Raw genomic sequence first — 22,867 nt, 5'->3', positions numbered from 1 at the left:
GGCAGCTTAGGCAGCCAGGACAGCTTCCACGAGGGGTCTCGGCACAGAGTTGTCCGTGCCAGGGCCGTGTGGCGTGGTGACCTGTGCACCGGGTCTGGTGGCCAGTTGGGGGGAATCTGAGAATGACTTTCCACGCTGCCTACAACCGCTGTTACCCTGATCCAAGGAGACTCACCGGGTGGGAAATGAGCTGGAACCTTTATTAGGGAGAGAGTGAGAGGGGACTAGAGAGGCGGGGGGGGGGGGGGGGGGGGGGGGAGGTCCTCTGGCTCCACCCCCTTTCCTTCCTGCCGGGCTCCCTGGGACCTCCATCTCAGGGGCAGGCACCGGCTGGGGTGGAAGCCCAATGCCACGGCCCAAGCCCCTCCCCACGCCCCGGAGCCAGTTCCCGGAGAGCCCCCCTCCTCCCCAGAGCTCCCGGGGCCAGCCCCAGGCAGGCAGCGGGCTTTCACAGAGCCTCTAAAAGCCTCTCAGGAGGAAGTGTCCTTGGCCAGGAAGGAGCTGGCAGTGGCGCAGGACTCCTCCTGGGGCCCCGGGCTGGGTGGGACCCGACTCTGGGCGCAGCAGAGCAGGCTGCGCAGCTCGGAGGACACACTGCTGCTGAAGAAGGCGTAGATCCAGGGGTTGGTACAGCTGTTGAGGCTGGCCAGCAACATAAGCAGCACGAAGGGGGCCTCTGTGGGGGTGGAAGAGTCCGGGCTGGGACTGAGGTTGCCCGTGCAGAGGTGCAGTGACCCCATCTGCTCACTAGGGAAGAGCAATCCACGTGAGCCCATGCGTGCTCCCGAGCCCGCGGCTGGAGGTGTCTGTGGGGGTGAAGGTGCCTATGCGGCCGAGCCTGGCCGGTCCCCCGCAGTCCTAGCCACGGCCACACGCACCTTCCAGGGGTGCCTTCGGGTCCCACGCTGCCCACAGCTGCACGAGGAAGAAAGGCGCCCAGCACAACACGTAGACAATCACAATCACCAGCGTCATCCTCACGGTCTTGGCCACGGCTGCTGACACCCGGGCCCCCTCACTGGGGCTGCCGGTCCGGTGCCCTCCACGGCCACCCCCAGCCCTCTCTGCCGGCCCCAGCACCAGGCTGGCATGAATCTCCCGGAAGATGAGCACCTGGCAGGCAGCGATGCCCAGGGCAGGTGCCACAAACACCATTAGGGCGATCCAGGTGACATAGGCTCGGAGGCCCCAGGGCTCAGCAAAGTGGGCCCAGCAGTCAAGGACCCCACTGCCATTTCCCACGTCACGCTGGGCAAAGATGAAAAGCTGGGGCAGGCTGAAAATGAGCGAGAAGGCCCAGGCCACCAGCACTGGCCGGTTCCAGTGAGCTCCACCTCCGTGGCGGTATGCCAGCATGGGGCGGCAGATGGCGCGGTGGCGGTCCAGCGTCATGGCCAGGATCATGTAGGAGGAGGCGTACATGCCCACCATCTGCAGGTACTTGACTGCCCGGCACAGGGCATCAGGCCCACGGAAGCGGTCCGTGGCATCCCACGCCAGCTGGGGCAGTACTTGGAACAGAGCCACGGCCAGGTCGGCCAGGCACAAGTGACCAATGAAGACGTGCATGGGTGCCCAGCGACCCCGCCGGCCCCGGCGTGCTAGGACCCCCAGCACCAAGCCGTTGCTCAGGGCCACGGCCACAAAGACCGTGGAGAGCAGGGCTAGCTCTGCCTGGACGAGCAGCGGGTTCCGGGTGTCCGGCGGCTCCTCGCTGCTGTTGCCGGGCAGAAGAGGCGGGGAGAGGGTCCGGGGCACAGCTGGGCAGGGGCGGGGGAAGAGGGCCAAGTTAGGGGGTGTGCTGGGCACGGGGCCCCGGGCCCAAGGAGGTTCCAGCTGGACGGGCGGAGCCAGTGGTCCGAGCAGCCATCAACCTGGGCCTCCTGCTTCCCTCCAGCCTCCCATGTCCCGGCTCCCAGCAAAACAGATGCCATTCCCGCCTCACGTGCTGGGGAGGGAAGGGCAGCCCCAGCCCCCAGTGAGCACGCAGGGCCATGCCATGCCCTCCCCTCCCCGCACGGGCAGCCTGGAGAGCAGGGTGAGGGAGGTCTCAGAAAGAGGGGCTTCTTTGCTTCTTCCAACCCCACTCAGCCTACCTGGCTCATCCCAGTGGAGGGACTGGTGGGGGGATGGGTCAGGGCCCCGGGGCTGGAACCTTACCAGAAGTGGTGGATGCCACGAGCATGGTGGGGCTGGGGCAGGTGTCTCGAGCGCCTGGAGGAGACACGGTGTCGAGCTCAGCCTCCCATTCGAGGGGTCAGCCACGTTGTCTTATCTCTAGACAGGGGCCCCTAGAGAGGTGCCAGGGTGGTGAGGTGCCCGTGTGTGTGTGTGTGTGTGTGTGTGTGTGTGTGTGTTCCCGCAATGGGGAGGTGGGGCTACACCCTTAGTCGGATCAAGGTTGGTGAGGTCTGGCCCCACTGCGCCAGTCAAGGACCTCAGGGCCCCCTGTGCTCCTCCCAATCCTGGGCAGGTTAAGATAGAAAGGAGCAGTCATGCAGATGAATGAACATGTCCTAGGACCCACCTCGGCAGCCCGCAAGATCTGAGGCAGACATACAGACCCGCTTCCCCCACACACCCAGATGGAGTCCGGGAGAGGTGGCCGTGGGAGGGCGGGGGTTGGGCAGGAGAGGCCAGCATGTCCCTGGGGCCCCTCGAAGCCCCTTACCTGGCTGGGCTCTCTGGGCTCCGGGCAGCTGGACAGTGGCGGGTGCGAAGGTGGCCCAGGAGCTCAGATCTGCTCTCCATCCCCTGCCCCGCCCCAGCCCGGCCTCTGGGAGTGACCTGCCCAGGAGGGGACTTCCTCTCCCTCCCCTCCCCCACGTGCCTCTCCTGGCCTCCTGCCTGTGGCACCGGGAAGTAAGCTCCTGGCCTCCTGTGCTGCCCTTCCTGTCTAGTCCCCAGGAGTCCTCCCCACCCCACCCCCCCGACTCGTGAGGGCCTGAGCCCTCCTACGCTGGTCCCCAGCTTGGTCTGGCTGTGACCATCAGGCAGGCTTTTCCCCCAACCCCTGCCTGCGCCTGCCCCCCCGCAGGGCCCACCTGACCAGAAGATCAGGTCCAGCAGGGCTCTGGGAGTTCAGGTAGCTCAGCAGCTCCATTTTGTAAGTGGGGAAACTGAGGCCAGAGATGGGTGGGGCCTACTGAAGGGCACCCAGCTTTCTCGTGGCACAGCTTGACTCCTTTCTCATGCCAGGTTCCTTCTGTCCCTCTTGGGCCCTGGCGAGGAAGGGGTGAGAGCTCATGGAATCCCCAGTACATGAGTGTTGGCTCCTCCTGGGCCTATGAGGGCCTCCTCCGGAGATGAGGGGGGGCGGGCAGGGAGGGGGCGGGGCGGGGTCGAGCCAGGGCTTAATGCACCCCTGTGAGAGCCAGCTTCCTCCCCAGGGTCCTGTGGGAGCCAGGGACGCCCCCCCCCGCCCCACCTGCACCTACCTGTCCTAGGAGGAGGGGGCGGCTTCAGATCTCTGTCTCTCTGTCTCTGTCTGTGTCTCTGTCTCTCTCACACACACCCAGACGCACATAAAGAGCCAAATGCCCATAAAGGCACACTCGACCCGCTTATGCCCCCGCACACCGTGTGGAGGGTCTGAGAGCGGCTTCCCCTCCCGGGGCCTCAGGGCTGGGCTCTCCGTCCTTGCGTCCTCGGCGTCCAGGACCCCGGCCCCCTCCAGGAGCCCTCTTTCCAGTCCCCTCCTGCTCTTGCCACAGATCCTGGCCTTGCTCAGCCAAGGCCTGCGCGGCCCAGCCCAAGGCAGTGGCCTGCATGCCTCTCGGCCAGGCTCTGAGCCCAGTTGGCCCTGTTTTCCTGTTTGTCCGTCTTCCCTGATGACCTGCAAGGCTAAAGGCCAAAACGGCTTCCCACGGACCAGGCACAAGTGTAGCCCAGACTAAGGCCTCCTCTTCCTGGCCAGAGAGCAGGGCGGGGGCGGGGCGGAGGCAGCGGGGGGCGGGGTCTCCCACACCCATCACACACCCACCCCTGCACGCCTACTACGTGCACACGTACCATACATTCACACACACACGTATTTATAATGTGTTTTGCTGGACAATTTGGGCACAGGTTGCAGAATGCTGACACCCCATGTCAGAACCCTTCAGCCACACCTCCTAAGAACAAGAACATTCTCGCTTTCCTCCCTGTAACCACAGTGCCATTATTTTTTTTTAACTTTTTTTTAAAGATTTTATTTATTTATTTGAGAGAGAGAGAGAGAATGAGAGACAGAGAGCACGAGAGGGAAGAGGGTCAGAGGGAGAAGCAGACTCCCTGCTGAGCAGGGAGCCCGATGTGGGACTCGATCCCGGGACTCCAGGATCATGGCCTGAGCCGAAGGCAGTCGCTTAACCAACTGAGCCACCCAGGCGCCCACCACAGTGCCATTATTAACCTAGAAGCACAGAAACAACTTTTCTACTACTGTCCAGATCAACACAAATGGTAGAAAGTAGGAGTTCCTGGGCAGGATTCTAGAACAGATTTTTCAAGGGAAAGCCATGAGCCACTGGTAAAAAGTCACACCACACCCAGCATCCTTTCTCATACCGCCCCCCCATGCCAGGGGCCTAGCCTCGCAGGTGGGATGGAACCTCCCCCATCTGCCCAGGAAACTCAGGCGCCTGCGGAGGACACATGTCCTCGCCTGGCCCCTCGACCGCTGTGTGACCTTGCAATTCGGGCTTCAACTTCTGTCTCTGTAAAATGGGAAGCCAACCCCCAAAGGCTGACGATGGTGACAGGATGGGCAAAGACCTGAAGCTGGCCGGCGATAAGCCCCTGGAAGAGCCTACTTTTGCTGCGCAGGGGGCCGCATGGCGAGCTCGAGAGGGAAGCTGAAAGGTCTCTCTGCCCAGATCCCAGCAGAGAGCCGACGTGCGGGGCGGGGCCCCTGAGCCGGGAGGCCATTTCCTTGGCCATCGCTACTCCCTGCACTCCTTGTTTCCTGTTGTTGAGCCTGGGGCAAAGATCTTGGGGAAGGCCTCTCCCTCCTCGGTGGTTCTCTCCCGGCTCTAAGAGGCAAGGGGTGTGTGGCCACATCCAGACCAGACATTAAAGCGAGACTGGGCCCACAGCTTGCCCCTGCTAACCTAAATAGGTGCTGGGGAACTTCAGGAGGAACTGAGAAGCCACCAAGACCAGAGGGCATGCCAGAGATAGAGGGCTTGCCAGAGAGGGTCTGGATCCCTCGCTGAGAGCCCCCAGGGCTGGGAGGCCATAGCTCAGGCACAGGTGCTAAGTCCCACCTCCTGCAGCGAGGAGCTGATCAGAGGTGACAGGCCTCAAGCAGGCCCCTGCCCCAGGCCCCCCCCACCCCCGCCCCGGGGCACTAAAGATGGGGCTCAGCAGCAGTTCACGGGAAGAAAGGCTGACTAGCTTATTCACCGTCAAGGCCACGTGAATCGGCAGAGATGGTACTGGGTGGCCCAGGGCCTCTGTCCTCTCATGAACCGAGAGCAGGGCACTGACCTGGAGGCCACTACTCCCTGAGACAAGCAGATGGGTAGGGGCCGTGGAGAGGAGAGAGGAGGGATCCCGGAGAGGTGCTTGGGGCATGGCCAAATGCGCCCACACTCACCCTGGGGAGCACTGAGAAGCTGGTTCTGAAAGACCAAAGAAGGGCTTGGCCACAGGGCGGGCCACTTAGCCTCAGTGGGCCTCAGGCCAGGGGGCAGGACCGAGCAGACATCCCCCCCCTCCACCCCATGCCTCCAGGATTACATTTGCAGGAAGGATTCTGTGGGTAGCCAAGGTGTGGGCTTGTGTCTCCCCCAGCCCCGTGTCCAAGTAGAAGAAGACAGGAGGCCTCAAGCCGGGGCACTGAGCCTCCCAGGTGCCAGCCACCAGGGCGGGGGAGCAGAGCTGGCAGGACCCGGATCTGCCTGTCTTGCTCTGTCACTGGCTCTCTGTAATCAGAACGCTTTGCTCCACAAGTGGCAAGTGCTGAGGGCCCTGTGCCCTGCATGCAGAGGTGGGAGGACCCGGGCCCTGCCCCAAGGAGTGCAGGGTCCTGTGCCAGTCCAGCTGAGAGGGCTGGGCGTGGGGAGGCCACCGCCCAGGGGAGAAATGGTGGGACCCCGTTAGTGGGTTAATGGAACGGAGGGGAAAGACATTTCTCGGGCCCTGAATAAAACCCTGAAGGACATTTCGGGTATGAGAGAGGAAGAGGAGGCCGCCAGACCCACGGAGAAGGAGTGATGGAGCCAGGAGAGCATCTGGCCAGGAGGCCGGCAGGAGAGATGGGCATGTCCTCATTGCAGATGGCCAACCCCGCGCAGCAGCCGGACTGACAAGCGAGGAGCGGATGCAGGGGAGACTGACGGCAACCGAACACCTAGGAGAGGCTCCGATGGTCTGCAAGAGCACTGGGGAGGAGGGTAGGGTCCACTGGAGCAAAAACACATTTAATAAAAACACATGGGACATGCATGGGTCCATGGTGCTAGCAAGACAGGGTGTCCACTCACCTGAGGTCCAAATTCAAGTGAATGGTAATTTTGAAAGTTAGACAATGCCTGCTTGCCGGTTTCAGGAGGAAGGAGAGTGGTGCTTGGGTTAGGAGCCCCGAAGGCTGGGAGGGGCAGGGTTCCCAGCAGGCACTGGGAGCACCCCTCTTCTGGGCTGAGAACCTGGGGGCGTAGAGGGCAAGTGAGCGGTGAGGGCTGTGCCCCCAGATGACCACGAGGTCCTCATCTGACGGGAAGGCAGCCTGGCCGAGGGCATCTCCTTTCTGGTCAGAGGTCGCCAGGCATGTGGTTGCAAGTGCCCCTGCCACGCAGCCCCCCTTCCTCCTGCCAGCCTTCCACTGATGGTGGCGGCTAGGGCCACTTCATCATCGTTCAATGTTTCCAGTATTCTGACTGCCATGACCTAGGCAATGATTTCTCTCCTTGGCTTGGCAGACTTTTCAAAATCAGACTTTTTGAGGTATGATTCATATCCAGTAAAATTCACAAATTTTTCGGGCGCCTGGGTGGCTCAGTTGGTTGAGCGACTGCCTTCGGCTCAGGTCATGATCCTGGAGTCCCGGGATCGAGTCCCGCATCGGGCTCCCTGCTCAGCGGGGAGTCTGCTTCTCTCTCTGACCCTCTTCCCTCTCGTGCTCTCTCTCTCTCTCTCTCATTCTCGCTCTCTCAAAATAAATAAATAAATCTTTAAAAATATATATATATAGATTTGTCTTTTTTAGAATTTTATAAAAATAGAATCATAGAGTATGTAGTATTTTGTGTCTGGCTTCTTTTACTCAGCAGAATGCCTTTGAGTTCACGTCTGTTGTTGTGTGTGTTAGGAGTTTGTTCCTCTTTTGTGCTAAGTAGGGTTCTGTTGTACGGACGGACCACGGATAATTGATTCCATTACTAGTTGAAGAACACGTGGGCTGTTTCTAGTTTGAAGCTGTTATGAATAAGGCTACTCTGAATCTTGAGTACAAGCCTTTGGGTGCGCACGACTTAACTTCTCTAGAGTACATCCTTAGCGCCGAGGCTACTGGGTCAGTCGATGAGAACCTGTGGGCCTACTGCTTTGCATCTGTGCCAGCCTTTTTAATTTGAACAGTATTTTATTGGGATCTTATTTTGCATTTTCCTTGTGACTGATGATGGTGAGAATCTTCTCATATATATATATATATTTTAAAGATTTTATTTATTTATTTGACAGAGAGAGAGACAGTGAGAGCGGGAACACAAGCAGGGGGAGTGGGAGAGGGAGAAGCAGGCTTCCCGACGAGCAGGGAGCCCCATGCGAGGCTCGATCCCTGGACCCCGGGATCACAACCTGAGCCGAAGGCGGACGCTTAACGACTGAGCCACCCAGGCGCCCCGAGAATCTTCTCATATATTTATTTGCCATTTGTATACATTCTTTGGTGAAGTATCTAGTCAAATCTTTTGTCAATTTTTAAAAGCTTTCCCCATTATTGAGTTGTAGAGTTTTTTTCATTTTTAATATATTTTGGATACTTCTTTAAAAGATATGTTTTGTAAATATTTTCCCCAGTATGTGGCTTGCGTTTTCATTGCACTAACAGTCTCTTTTAAGCTATTTCTACCCCCAACGTGGGGCTCGAACTCACGAGCTTGAGATCAAGAGTCACATGTTCTACCAATTAAGCCACCCAGGCGCCCCTAACAGTCCCTTTTAAAAAGGAAACTTTCAGGGCACCCGGCCAGCTCAGTCAGTAGAGCGTGTGATTCTTGATCTTGGGGTTGTAAGTTTGAGCCCCCATTGGGGGTACAGATTACATGAGAAACATTAAAAAAATAAAATCTTGGCGCCCGTGCGTGGCTCAGTCGGTTAAGCGTCTGCCTTGGGCTCAGGTCATGATTCCCAGGGTCCCGGGATCGAGTTCCTTGTCAAGCTCCCTGCTCAGCGAGGAACCTGCTTCTCCCTCTGGCCACCACTCCCCCTGCTTGTGCTCTCTCTCTCTCTGTGTCAAATAATAAATAAATAAACAAACAAACAAATAAATAAATAAATAAAATCTTTAAAAAAATAAAAAACAATAAAAAATAAAATCTTTGAAAAGCAAACTTCAGGGGCACCCGGCTGGCTCAGTGGGTAGAGCATATGACTCTTTATCTCAGGGCTTTAGGTTCAAGCCCCACATTGGGCATGGAGCCTACTTAAAAAAATGAAAAAATAAAAAGCGAACTTGAGAAATTTTGAAGAGGTCTAATTTTAGCCATTTTTTTCTTTTACAGTTTATATTTTGTGTGTCCTATCTAAAAAGTCATTGCCTAATCCAGTGTCGCAAAGATATTCTCCTACGATTTATTCTAGAAGGTTTATATTTCCATGTTATGGGTTAAAGGTTTAGGTTCATTCTTTTGCATGTGGATATCCAACTGTTCCCACACCATGTATTCAAAAGACTGTCCTTTCCTCACTGAATTACTTTGGCAACTTTGCCACAAATGGGTCACATGTGTGGGTCTGTTTCTGGACTCTCACTTCAGTTCCATTGACCTATATACCCATCCTTACACCAATGTTACACTGTCTGTTACTGTAGATTTACAGTAAGTCTGAAATGAGATAGTATAACTTCTTCAACTTTGTTCTTTCTCAAAATCATTTTGGTTAGTCTAGGTAATTTGCATTTTCACATAAAGCTTAAAATCAGCTTGTCAGTTTCTACCAAAGGAAAAAAATCCTGCCAGGATTTTAAAAGATTTTATTTATTTATTTTAGAGAGAGAGAGCTGGAGTGCAAGGGAAGGTCAGAGGGGGAGGGGGAAGGAGAGAGTCTTGAGCAGACTCCGCACTGAGCATGGAGTTCAATGTGGGGTTCGATCTCACAACCCTGAAATCATGACCTGAGCCAAAACCAAGAGTTGGATGCTTAACCAGCTGAGCCACCCAGGCGCCCCTCTTGCCAGGACTTTAACTGCTATTATATTTGAATCTATAGATACAGATCTGAATCTATCTATAGATAGATCTTAACAATAACGAGTCTTTCAACCCAAGAATATGGTATTTCTCTCCATTTATTTAAGTTTCCTTAATTTCTCTCAGCAGTATTTTATAGTTTTTGGCATACAGGTTTTGCATATGTTATTAAGTTATCCGTAAGTATTTCATATCTTGGATGCTATTGCCAATGGTACTTTTCTTTCTTTCTTTCATTTTTATTTTTTTTAAAGATTTTATTTATTTGTTTGACAGAGAGAGACACAGCGAGAGAGGGAACACAAGCAGGGGAAGAGGGAAGAGAAGCAGGCTTCCCGTGGAGCAGGGAGCCCAACGTGGGGCTCGATCCCAGGACCCTGAGATCATGACCTGAGCCGAAGGCAGATGCCCAACGACTGAGCCACCCAGGCGCCCCTTTCTTTGTTTTTTTTTTTTTTAAGCACACACATTTATGTAAGTTTTGCAAGACAGAGGAACACTGGTAAGGAAATGAGGAACTGAAAAAATGGTGAAACCACATGCTTTTTTATTTTTATTTTTTTAAAGATTTTACTTATTTATTTATTTGAAAGAGAGAGAGAGGGAGTGCATGAGTGGGGGGAGGGGCAGGTAGAGGGACAAGCAGACTCTGTGCTGAGCATAGCGCTCAATGCTGAGCTCAGTCTCGTCACCCTGAGATCGTGACATGAGCTGAAATCAAGAGTCAGCCGCTCAACTGACTGAGCCATTTAGGTGCCCCAACCAAGGGTACTTTTATTTATTTATTTATTTATTTATTTATTTATTTATTTATTTTTTAAGATTTATTTATGTGACAGAGAGAGACACAGCGAGAGAGGGAACACAAGCAGGGGGAGTGGGAAAGGGAGAAGCAGGCTTCCCGCGGAGCAGGGAGTCCGATGTGGGGCTCGATCCCGGGACCCTGGGATCATGACCTGAGCCGAAGGCAGACGCTTAACGACTGAGCCACCCAGGCGCCCCCAATGGTACTTTTAAATGTCATAATTTGATTGTCAGTTGCTAGTATATAGAAATACTATTGATATTTGCATATTGACTGTTTATCCTGTGACCTTGTTGAACCTACTCAATAGTTCTATTGGTTTTTGTAGATTTCTTAGGATTTTTTTACATAGATAATAATGTCATCTCGAATTAAAACACATTTCTTTCTAATCTATGTGGTTTTTTTAAGCACTATTTTTTTTTAAGATTTTATTTATTCATTTCAGACACAGAGATACAGAGAGAGAGAGAGAGAGAGAGAGAACATGAGCAGGGGGAGAGGCAGAGGCGGGCTCCACGCTGAGCCAGGAGCCCGATGTGGGGCTCGATCCCAGGACTCTGGGATCATGACCTGAGCCGAAGGCAGACGCTTAACCATCTGAGCCACCCAGGCGCCCAAGCACTATTTTTTTTTTTTTTTTAAGAGAGACACAGCGAGAGAGGGAACACAAGCAGAGGGAGTGGGAGAGAGAGAAGCAGGCCTCCCGTGGAGCAGGGAGCCTGATGCGAGGCTTGATCCCAGGACCCCGGGATCATGACTCCTGGGATCATGACCTGAGACGAAGGCAGACGCTTAACGACTGAGCCACCCAGGCACCCCTTTTATTTCTTTTTCTTGCCTTATCACACTAGCTAGGACCTCCAGGGCAACGAGTAAAAAGTGATGAAAAATATCCTTGCTTTGTTCCTGATCAAAAGGGAAAAGCAGTTAGTCTGTCACCATTAAATAAGATGTTAACTGTGGGTCTTTCATACATTCCCTTTATCAGGCTGAGGAAGTTTCCCTCTATTCCTACTTTACTGAGAACTTTTATCACAAGTCGGTGTTGAATTATGTCAAATGTTTCCCCCCCCCGCATCTATCAAGATGATCATGTGGTTTTTCTTTTTTATTGTTGCTCTGTTAATATGGTTAATTACCTTGACTGATTTTCAAATGTCAAAGCAAACTAGCATTCCTACTTGGTCATGATGTATTATCTTTTTACATATGGCTGGATTTGATTTGCTAAAATTTTGGTTAATATTTTTACATCATGTGTATTCATGAGGGATACCAGTCCGTAGTTTCCTCTTTGTGTAATGTCTTCGGTTTTGGTATAAGGGTAAGGCTTATTTTGTAAAATGAGTTGGGAACTGTTCCCTCTATTTTCTGGAAAAGTTTGTGTAGAATTGGTGTTCTTTCTTCCGTAACATTTGGTAGAATTCTTTAGTGAAGACACAGGCCTGGAGTTTTCTTTGTGAAAATGTTTTTAGCTACAAATTCAACTCCCTTAATAGATATAGGATTATTCAGGTTATCTATTTATTCCTGAATGAATTTGATAGTTTGTATCTTTCACAGAATCTATCCATTTCATCTAACTTGTACTGTAATTATTGGCATAAGTTTTTCATGGCATTCCTTTATTATCCTTTTAATATTTGTAATATCTGTAGTGATAGCTTCTCTTTCATTTCTCTCTTTCACTGTTCTTTTTAAAAATATTTATTTATTTATTTATTTATTTATTTATCAGAGAGAGACAGAGAGCACACCTGCACGAGCACGGGGAGTGGCAGGCAGAGGGAGAAGCAGGCTCCCCACTGAGCAGGGAGCCCAATGACGTGGGGCTCCATCCCAGGACCCTGAGATTATGACCTGAGCTGAAAGCAGACGCTTAACCGGCTGAGCCACCCAGGTGCCCCTCTCTTTCATTTTTGATATTGGTAATTTGTATCTTCTCTCTATTTTTTTCTGATCAGACTGGCTAGAGGTTTATCAATTTCATTTATCTTTTCTTTTTTTTTTTAAAGATTTTATTTATTTATTTGAGAGAGAGAGAGAGAGAGAGAGAGAAAGAGAGAGAGCACGAGAGGGAAGAGGGTCAGAGGGAGAAGCAGACTCCCCACTGGGTGGGGAGCCTGATGCGGGACTTGATCCCGGGACTCCAGGATCATGACCTGAGCCGAAGGCAGTCGCTTAACCAACTGAGCCACCCAGGCGCCCTCATTTATCTTTTCAAAGACAGCTTTTGGTTTCATATACTTACTATATTGTTTTTCTATTTTCTATTTCATTGACTTCTGCTTATCTTTATTGTTTTCTTCCATCTACTTATTTTGAATTTAAAATTTGAAAAAAAATGTAATTTGCTCTTCCTTTTCTAGTTTCTTAAAGTGGAAGCTCAAATAATTGATTTGGGACACTTTTCCTTTTCTAATAGAAACAGTTAATATTAAACAACTTCCTTTAATCACTTGTTTAATTTTGAATTCCCAAATTTTGATATTTTATGTTTTTTGTTTTATTCAATTAAATAAGATTTTCTTTCTAATAGATGAGATATAACTTGTGATTTCTTCTTTGATTCATAGCTTACTTAAAAGCATATTTTTTTCATTTACAAATATTTGAGAATTTCCTAGATACTGTTTTATTATTGATTTCTGATTCAACATCAATGTGGTCAGAAATCCTACTTCATAAGATTTTTATCCTTTGTAATTTATTGAATCTTGTTCTACTGCCCAGAATGTAGTCTGTGTTGGTGAAAGTTACATCTACACTTGAGAAGAATGTGTATTTTCTTTTTTTTTTTAATTTTATTTATTTATTTCAGAGAGAGAGAGAATGAGAGATAGAGAGCATGAGAGGGAAGAGGGTCAGAGGGAGAAGCAGACTCCCCACCGAGCAGGGAGCCCGATGTGGGACTCGATCCCAGGACTCCGGGATCATGACCTGAGCCGAAGGCAGTCGCTCAACCAACTAAGCCACCCAGGCGCCCTCTTGTTATTTTCTTGATGTATAAATATCAATTAGGTCACTTTGGTTGATAGTGTTGTTCAAATCTATATTCTTACTAATTTTTTCCCCTCTGTTTTATCAATTATAGAGAATGGGATGTTAGGGTCTCTAACTATGTTTGGAGATTTGTCTATTTCTAGAACCCTTGGGTGCTGTTAAATTTTCCCTTCATATATTTTGGGAGCTTTGTTCTTGTTAGGTGCTTACATATTTAAAATGATTATGTCTTTTTTTTTTTAAGATTCTATTTATTTATTTGATAGAGAGAGACACAAGCGAGAGAGGGAACACCAGCAGGGGGAGTGGGAGAGGGAGAAGCAGGGAGCCCGATGCGGGGCTCGATCCCAGGACCCTGGGATCATGACCCGAGCCGAAGGCAGACGCCCAACGACTGAGCCACCCAGGCGCCCCTGATTATGTCTTTTTGATTGTCCTTTTTCCATTATGAAATGTCCCTCTTTATCTCTGGTAATATTCTTTGTCTTGAATTCTGTTCTGATAGTAATATGTCATAGCTGCTTTCTTATGCTGAGTTTGTGTGATGTATCTTTTTCCATCCTTTTATTTTCAACTTGTGTCTTTATGCTAAAAGTATGCTTCTTGTAAATAACATATAGCTATTTTATCTAGCTTGACAGTCTCTGCCTTTTAACTGGTGTGTGGGCAGACTGTGTTTCTCAAAGGTAGCCCCAACAGTATCTCCCATTCTGCTGCTCTGGAACCTTGCCATTTTGCCATCAAAAGGTGGAATTTGGGGCACCTGGCTGGTTCAGTCAGTGGAACATGTGACTCTTGATCTTGGCGTTATGGGTTCGAGCCCCACATTGGGTGTAGGGATTACTTAAAATCTTTAAAAAAAAAAAACCCAGGTAGAAGTTAACCTCCTCTCTTATAATTGGCAGGCTTGTGACTTCTTTGTAATCAACATATTATGGTATGAGTGATGTTGCTTGATTTCGGAGGCTAGGTCAGAAAATGCAACGCAGCTTCTGCCTTGTTAGCAGGGTACCTTCCAGCCTCTAGCCACCACCTAACCAGTCCAACTTCCCCGAGGCTGCCACGCTATGAAGCCCAAACTAGCCCTCATGGAGAGACCACATGGAAGGGCTCTGAGACAGGAAGAGAGAGAGATGCTCAGGCACCTCTAAGTTGCTCCAGCTCCACACGGTTCCAGCTTCAGCTTCTGTTTGACAGCAACCACATGAGAGACCCTCCGGCTGGACGGCCCAATTGAGCCCTTCCCAAATTCTTCTTTTAAAGAATTGCGGACTTGGAAAAAAAATTGTGGACTTGGGGTGCCTGGGTGGTTCTTAATGGTCGGTTAAGTGTCTGACTCTTCATTTTGGCTCTGATCATGATCTCAAGATCATGAGATCGAGCCTCGCATCAGGCTCCCTGCTCAGTGTAGAGTCTGCTTAAGAGTTTCTCTCTCTTGGGCGCCTGGGTGGCTCAGTTGGTTAAGCGACTGCCTTCGGCTCAGGTCATGAGCCAGGAGTCCCTGGATCGAGTCCCTGGATCGAGTCCCTGGATCGAGTCCCGCATTAGGCTCCCTGCTCGGCAGGGAGTCTGCTTCTCCCTCTGACTCTCCCCCCTCTCATGCGCGCTCTCTCTCTCTCATTCTCTCTGTCTCAAATAAATAAATAAATAAAAATCTTTAAAAAAAGAGTTTCTCTCTCCCGCTCCCTCTGCTCCTCCCCCACCATGTGCTTTCTCTCTCTCTAAATTAAATGAATCAATCTTTTTTAAAAAAATGTGGACTTGTGATCTATTGTGTCCGGGGATTTTTTTCAGTTCTACATCACCCTTAGACTTTAGTGGATCCATGAAAATGTGCCTCAGGAGCATGTCTTTCAGGTCTTCTGCCTTGACTCCCGCCATAGCAGGCTTTTGCTTTGTCCTCAGTGTAGGACTTAGGGAGCCTGGAAGGTTTCTGTCAGTTCTCCTACCCTGCTCTAAGACTTCAGCAGACCCAGTATTTCTCTCAGCTCTTCTGCCCTTCCCCCGCCACCAACTGCCACTGGAAGGTCTGGAGTGGAGTTTCTCTCGGTTCTCCTCTCCTGCATCCAGACTTCAGCACCCCTAGTACATTAATACTTCAGCCCACCTACACCACCTCCAAACTTTCTTGGCGAAGTCCATGGAGAAGAGTTGGTGGGTGAATGCAAACTCTTTGTGTCTGAGGCTCCTAGGGATTCAAAATGTCATGCCATCCCATATGTGACCTTTAAAAATGTGTTCATAGTTCCTGTTTTCTTACACGAGTCTATGGCAGCCTCCTCTTGTTGCTGCCGCCACCAAGGATAGAAGAGCCAAGGTCTTTTTCCTAGGAAGGGCCTGCAGTTTTAGATTTTGGCCCACTTTTTATAACAACTTCAGGTCCCTGATAGGCTCAAAAGAAAAAAAAAAAAATCTGTGCTTTTGTAGGTTATCCTGCTTCTAATAGCTAGGAATGGAAGTGATGTTGTCTTGCAACTTTCTGTATCTTTTGCAGCAGCAAAAGATCCATGTTACTGACTTTCTAATTTATCCTATCACAGAAAGTTCTTGTTTGTTCTTTGTATTTTATATTACTATTTTTTTTTATTTTTTTTAAAGATTTTATTTATTTATTTGAGAGAGAGAGAATGAGAGATAGAGAGCACGAGAGGGAAGAGGGTCAGAGGGAGAAGCAGACTCCCCGCCGAGCAGGGAGCCCGATGCGGGACTCGATCCCGGGACTCCAGGATCATGACCTGAGCCGAAGGCAGTTGCTCAACCGACTGAGCCACCCAGGCTCCCTGTTCTTTGAATCTCCCTTTTTAGAGCACCCTGTTCTTCTTTCATGAATATTCACATTCTATTATCTCCCTGAGGAAATGAAGGAGTTTTTAAGAAAACTCCTTAAGGAATTCTAAGAAAATACTTCCCTCATGGTCCCGTTTCCCGCAAATTGTTTTCCTCTTCATTTTGATCTCTGTCTTTTATGCTTTCACGCTAAAGGCTTTCTCGGATGTCTAGTGGTCCTTGCCTGTTGTCTCATATTTAAGAATGTGTGTTGGGAGCGGTGGGCTGGTCAACTATGGCCTTCATTGTAGGGTGATGTACCTGAGCCCTTTTAGTGGAGAATCCCAACGTTACTCTCTTTATTGTGTTTTTCTGAAGATGTGAAGTAGGGGAATGCTTATTGGGGGGCGGGAGTGGGGGGCAGGAAACATCACTGTCACCCGCACATCTCCCTCAGGATCTTCGTGCTTCCTGAGCACCGAAGCTGGTTCCCATGAGACGCCGCCTTCCACCCGCGGGGCGTGCGTACGCAGCGCTGCACGTTGCAGTAGATGAGTGGGCATGGTGAGGGCTCGGGCTCGGGGGGGCTCATCACTGGGGGTACCCTGGGTCTTAGCCTGCGGTGGGGATGGAATTCGGAATCCGCAAGCCTCTGCAGGTGGTCTGGGGGCTGTGGGTGGAACAGCTCGTACACTTACGACTCTCGCTGTTGGTGACCTCTGAACTCTCCTCTTCCTCCGGCAGAGGCGAGCGGAGCGACCAGTCAGGCTCTTGCACTGAGGGGCTGCTGGGCATCCAGGCCTGGCAGATCGGGCACCGTGATTTGTTCTCGCTGAGCCGAGCCAAGTCCATGCCCCGGTCAGACAGCTTGATGGCATACGTGCCGGAGCGCTGTGGCCCTCCCTCAGCCAGCCGGTCGGCCACCGCCCTTCTCCTCTCCTTCCACTGGCGGGGAGAGCCGGCGGACGGCCGTTTGCTGGTGACTCCTCTCCAGCATCCAGTCGGTGAAAGTGGGGCTGGCTGTCGGCCCCCGAACTGACTAGGGCAGGAGGGCCAGAGGGCTGCGTGGCGCGCAGGTAAGTATTCATCTTCCTCGTCCTCCCATCCCCAGCTGTCCGCGGTGTTGCCCAGCCAAGGCACTCTTTGTTTTTGTTTTTGTTTTTTTTAAAGATTTTATTTATTTGAGAGAGAGAGAATGAGAGATAGAGAGCACGAGAGGGAAGAGGGTCAGAGGGAGAAGCAGACTCCCCGCTGAGCAAGGAGCCGGATGTGGGACTCGATCCTGGGACTCCAGGATCATGACCTGAGCCGAAGGCAGTCGCCCAACCAACTGAGCCACCCAGGTGCCCCAAGGCACTCTTTGTTTCATCGTCTCCCAAGAAGGGACTTCTTCTGCCGGGATGGGGGACAGCCTGGAGGGGTCCAGCTGCCTCTTACACAGATTTGCTCCCCTCGATCCACTGCTGACGCCTCAGGCCCGCGTGAGCTCTGCCATGGGACTTCAGCACCCTCGGCCTGCGGCTGGTACCTCATCTTCCTTTGCTTTTGTCCTTGGGAATGTTTGCTTTTAAAGAGTCATTCAGGGGCCCCTGGGTGGCTCCGTCGTTAAGCGTCTGCCTTCGGCTCAGGTCATGACCCCAGGGTCTTGGGATCGAGCCCCCCATCCGGCTCCCTGCTCCGTGGGGAAGTCTGCTTCTCCCTCTCCGTCTGCTGCTCTCTCGCTCGCGCGCTCTCTCTCTCAAATAATTGAATAAAATCTTTAAAAAAAAAAAAGTCATTCACTGTCATTTGAGTGGGGCTTCAGGAGGGAGAGAAAGTAATGCCTCTGCTTCCCTTGTCCCTTTCCTCTCTGAGTCAATGGTACTTGGAGCGAGTCTGGGGGAGCGCCTGGGTGGAAGAGGGAGGCCGGCTGAGGCGCGCCGAAGCACTGCAGTCTTTCCGGGCCGGCTTCGCCCAGCCAGACACCGCGCGCCTCCCTCTCCAAGGGCACTCTCTGCAGCCTGGGTGGGGGGGGGGAGGACTGCACACACCAAATGGGCAGTTCTGTTCAAAGCCTGGGGAGGGGGGTGTAGGAAACACAAGAGAAGAGGTGACTTGAGCATGGTTAGACTGGACGGGCCAAGCCAGATGTCCAGCAAGCCACGGCTCCCTGCCGTGGAAGCACCGCTAACCGGTGATTGATACATAGGTGGTGTCGTGGTCGGCTCCAGCTGCCACAACAAAATACCATAGACTGTGTGGCGTGAACAACAGACATTTACTTTATCACAGTCCTGGAGGCAGGTGGTCCCAGATCGAGTTCTGATAAGGTCGGTGTCCTGGCAAAAGCCCTTTCCTTGGCTCGTAGATGGTTGTCTCCTTGTTGCGTCGTCATACAACAATGAGAGAGACAGAGACAGAGAAGTCTCTGCTGTCTCTTCTTATAAGGACACTAATGCTGTTGGATCAAGGCCACACCCTTATGACCTCATTTAACCTTAATTACTTTCTTAGAGGCCCCATCTCCAAATATAGTTACACGAGGGGTTAGGGCTTCAACATAGGAACGGAGGAAGGACACAACATTCAGTCCATAGCAGATGGCCACACTGTATACCACAGAGCCTGCCCCAACCTTGGCCTCAGCTGCTTGGACCAGGAGCAAGCACCTGGCCAAGAACAGCCAGTCTTTGCACTGGTCACTTGCCCATCAATCAGTTTACCTGCACAAGGGCTCCTCCCACGTAAGGACAGTGAGTATTTGGGCCAAGAAGCTTCTTTCTTACTTAAACCACAGTGAGATTAGAAGCCAAAGGACACAGGGAGGAAAGGGAATATGTCATTGTCATGAAGCAGTAGAAACCAAGGGGAAGCAGAACTTAGGATTAGGCAGAAGCAACCACATGAAGCAAAGACAGACGCAGAGGAGGGAGGAGCGGAGTTGGTTGCTGGAAGGAGCAGCAGGGGCTGAGACCCCGGGGCAGCAGCTAAGGGGTGGGAGGTCGGCTCTGCGGATAGGGTAACCCGGTCCCTAGGAGCTGCTTAAAACCCTGGTCCCCACTCCCCAGAGCTCAGGTGTATGACTCTGCCTGAGCTCCTGTCCACACATCTGAGACTACCATTGTGATGGTTCATTTTGTGTCAACTGGACTGGGCCACGGGGTGCCCAGACATTTGGTGAGATATCACTCAGGTGTGTCTGCGAAGATGTTTCTGGATGACATTAACATTTGAATACATAGAGTGAGTAAAGCAGACTGTCCTCCCTAATGTGTGTGGGCCTCATCCAATCCACTGAGGACCCAAAGAGAAGAAAGAGGCTGAGTAAGAGGGGACTCTGGCCTGACTGCTCCAGCTGGGACATTGGCCTTTGCCGGCCCTTGGACTGGAACTTTCCCCAGCTTGCTGACTAGATCTTGGGACTTCACAGGCTCCGTAGTCACACGAGCCAATTCCTCATAATAAATCTCTTCACACACATGCATCTTGTTGGTTCTGTCTGACTGGAGAGCCCTGACTAATGCAAATGATATTCCTCATTCCCCCTGTTAATGGGGAAACTGGAGCCTGTAAAAAGCATGGGTGGGACATGGAAAAGAAAGAGGCCCAGTGAGATCTGATAGATCGGGTACAGGGGTCGAGGGACTGGAAAGCTCTTGTGAAGCCCAAATGCAGGGCTGGCAGAACGGAGGAAGCTGGAGAACAGGAAAGAACAGATTGGAAGTCATGCCCACAGAATTGGCATTTGGAACTTAACATGTCAGAGCAATTCTGTGGATGATGACGAGGTCTATAACGCATAACTGTGAGAGGGGGAGGCTGAGGTGAGGTCAAGGTCTTTGGAGACAAGAAGGTCAGGAAATTGAGAGGCTAGAATGCTGCGTGGGTGAGGGGAAGGTGGTGAGCCATTGGTGAGTGAGGCAGAGGGTGGCCAGGCCCAGTGAGAAGAGCCTCAACGGAGCCTCGCCATAGGGCTGTTGAGTGCCCTCACAACACGGCCACTGACTTGTCCCAGACAGAGCAATCCAGGAAAGAGAACAAGGAGGAAGCAGCAGGGCCTTTCATGACTCCCCAAAGTTCCCCTCCACCACTTTTGTTTCTTTCTGCTCATTAGAAATGAGTCCTCAAGGGGCGCCTGGGTGGCGCAGTCGGTCAAGCATCCGATTCTTGATTTCAGCTCAGGTCATGATCTCAGGGTCATGGGACGGAGCCCTGTGTAGGGCTCTGCGCTCAGCGGGGAGTCTGCTTGAGATCTTCTCTCTCCCTCTGCCCCTCCCCCCACTCTCTCTCGCTCTCAAACAAACAAATAAATAAATCTTAAAAAAAAAAAATGAGTCATCAAGTCCAGCCCAGACTCAAGAGGAGGAAAGGAGGCACCACCTCTAGAAGCAAGGAACATCAAAGAATTTGTGGCCATAGGTTAAAACCACCAGAGCAGAGATATTGATTAACTGTAAGCTTTATTAAAAATGCACATTAAAGGGCGCCTGGGTGGCTCAGTCCTTAAGTGTCTGTCTTCGGCTCAGGTCATGATCCTGGGATCCTGGCATCGAGCCCTGCATTGGGTTCCCTGCTCGGCAGGAAGCCTGCTTCTCCCTCTGCCCCTCCCCCTGCTTGTGTTCCCTCTCTCGCTGTGTCTCGCTCTGTCAAATAAATAAATACAAATCTTAAAAAAAAAAAAGAATGCACATTAAAATAGCTAGAGTAACTACTAAAAAAATTCATACAGCGCTTCTAAACAGAAAGGAAAATGAAACAAGAACACAAATTCAATCTATCTAAATGATGACCAAGAGCAGGGGGAATGGCTGGGACCTCCCCCCTTTTTTTTTAAGATTTTATTTATCCATTTGTCAGAGAGCGAGCACAAGCAGGGGGAAGGGGCAGGCAGAGAGAAAGGGAGAAGCAGGCTCCCCACTGAGCAAGGAGCCCGATGTGGGACTTGATCCCAGGACCCCGGGATCATGACCTGAGCCCAAGGCAGACGCTCAACCCACTGAGGCACCCAGGCGTCCCTGGGACCTCCTTTTAATGTGCTTTTGAACTTCCTGCCCAAGCGTGGCATTTCCCAGACTGCGCATAGCCAGCCAGGCTCTGGGAGGCAAGTTGGATTTTGGCCGTTAGGTGCACGCACCTGAAATCTGGAAGAGGCTGAAGGAAAAGCAGAGCACCTTTCTGCTACTCACAGCTGTTCTTCCGCTCGGTATCAAGGCCAAGGAAGCATGGGGCTTCGGCATCAGCGTTCCACTTGGCAGCAGTGATTTCCTGGTCCTAGCTGGCTGATCCCTGACTCAGGGCTGTGGGGTTATCTTCTTGAACCCAACATTTGCCCTGGTGGCCGCCTATTTCCACGCCTTGCTGATGGTGACAGAGGTAGCAGCGCCTTAGGGAAACTGGTTTGGAGCTGCGGACCCTGCCCAGAACACACCCTTCGGGGCCCCTCCAGGGGCTGTGTTTGTGACTCCCTTTCTTATGCTTACAAAATCCCTTTCTGCATCTTGCCCTGAACTTTTGCTGATAGAAGGTGCGGGGCGGGGGGGGGGGGGAGAAAGAGAAATTTGGAAAGCAAGGCGGATAGAAAGCACTTAATAAGCCGGCAAGAACAAATCCAAACACGTAGCCACCACCCCCAACATAATCAACTCAACCCTACAGGTAAAAATCAACGGTAGAAAAAGGCAATCTCACTCCTTGGTCGGTACAGAAATGAGAGCACGCTGACACAAAAACCTGTATGTTAATGCTTAGAGCACTCTATTCATCAGGGCCCAAAGCTGGAAAGGACCCAGCGGGGGTGTGGCTAAACAAACTGGGATCTCGGCAAACACTGGCGTACTATTCAGAAATAAAAAGGAATGAACTGCGGACATGCACAGCAATATGGATGAATCTCAAAAACTATCCTGAGCAACAACAGAAGTCAGACGAAAGAATATACACTGCCCGTTCTGTTTGTAGTAAATCCTAGCAGGGACTGCAGACCAGTGGGGGCCAGGGACCAGGGCTTGAGGGAGTGCTTGACTTCAAAAGGGTATGAGGGAATTGGGGGAGGTGATGGAAATGTTCTATATCTTGCTTTTGGTGATGGTTACAAGACATTTATCAAAAATCATTGAGCTGTACACCTCAAAAGGGCAAATTTAACTGTATGTAAATTATACTTCAATAAAGCTGATTTGAAAAAAGGCAAGGATTGTTAGGCTGGATGAAACTAAACCAAAACCCAGCTCTGTGCTGTTTTAAGAGATACACCTGAGACAGGAAGACACAGGAAAACTGAAAGGAGAAAACTAGAGAAAGTTATGTCAGACTCATCAGTCCACCCTGTTGACCGGCTGGTTCTACTGCCTTCAGTGACCCCATTCCCTCATCACATGGCCTTTGTCCTGTGTGGGGGTGGGGGAGGGGGTCTGGCCAGACTGTGGGTGGCTGCCCAGGGCCAGTTTACTGCACCCAAGACGGCTGTGAGGAACTCTGGTCTGTCCTCTCTTATTCCTGATCTCCCTGATGTTGGCCCCTCCATCTTGGCACACAGAAGTGGGAGAATGGGCTTTTTAGTCAAATAGAAGCCAGTGTAAATCCCAGCTCTGCCATTTGCCTTCTGGGGGACCTTGGGTAAGTCACTTGACCTGCCTGAACCTCAGTTTTCTCATCTGTGAAATGGAGGCAACACTGGTGCCCATTCCATAGTGATGGGCTGAGGAGTAGGTGAGCAGCTGCATGTGGGATGCTCAGCACGGCCCCTCCTGGTTGCAGGACGGCCTCCCTGGACCTCAGGCTCCTCACTTGGAGAGAGAGGATAACAGAACCTTCATCAGAGGGTCGTGTGTGGATGCAATGATCTAGCAAAGAAAAAGAGACCCTTTCTAGTTATGCTCCCTGGGCACATTCCTTGAGCTCTTGGGACTTT

General features: G+C 51.3%; 1 protein-coding gene and 1 pseudogene across 3 annotated transcripts; both read right to left on the bottom strand.

The window, feature by feature from the left end:
* Positions 1-448: 448 nt before the first annotated feature.
* Positions 449-3,763, bottom strand: AVPR2 (arginine vasopressin receptor 2). Of its 3 annotated transcripts, none has more exons than XM_073887913.1 (4): positions 2,672-2,720; positions 2,161-2,214; positions 879-1,760; positions 449-747 (listed from the first exon to the last, which is right to left on the bottom strand). In XM_073887913.1, the coding sequence occupies exons 2-4, from the start codon at positions 2,183-2,185 to the stop codon at positions 449-451; spliced, it is 1,206 nt and encodes a 401-aa protein (XP_073744014.1). In that variant the 5' UTR covers positions 2,186-2,214; positions 2,672-2,720. The 3 variants fall into 3 exon arrangements, 2 of the variants coding, with proteins under 2 accessions (XP_073744014.1, XP_073744015.1); XM_073887914.1 differs by having other exon boundaries at positions 456-676; XR_012376763.1 differs by lacking the exons at positions 449-747; positions 879-1,760; positions 2,672-2,720 and adding exons at positions 3,045-3,221; positions 3,438-3,763 and having other exon boundaries at positions 2,028-2,214.
* Positions 3,764-16,414: 12,651 nt separating this feature from the next.
* Positions 16,415-17,511, bottom strand: LOC112816353 (protein lin-37 homolog pseudogene; annotated as a pseudogene).
* Positions 17,512-22,867: the final 5,356 nt, after the last annotated feature.

Source organism: Callorhinus ursinus, unplaced genomic scaffold (genome assembly GCF_003265705.2).
Source record: "Callorhinus ursinus isolate GAN/ISIS: 27379988/994484 unplaced genomic scaffold, GSC_fseal_2.0 scaffold84, whole genome shotgun sequence".
In the NCBI taxonomy this organism is placed as follows: Eukaryota; Metazoa; Chordata; class Mammalia; order Carnivora; family Otariidae; genus Callorhinus; species Callorhinus ursinus.
Note: the sequence above shows the minus strand (reverse complement) of the source record. Positions and strands in the feature narration are given on the sequence as shown.

Coding starts and splice junctions, on each gene's coding strand:
- AVPR2 (XM_073887913.1), bottom strand. CDS start 2,185: ATGCTCGTGGCATCCACCACTTCTG. Junction 1,761..2,160: donor CGTGGCATCCACCACTTCTG/GTAAGGTTCCAG, acceptor GCCCCTGCCCAG/CTGTGCCCCGGACCCTCTCC. Junction 748..878: donor CCCGAAGGCACCCCTGGAAG/GTGCGTGTGGCC, acceptor GCTCTTCCCTAG/TGAGCAGATGGGGTCACTGC.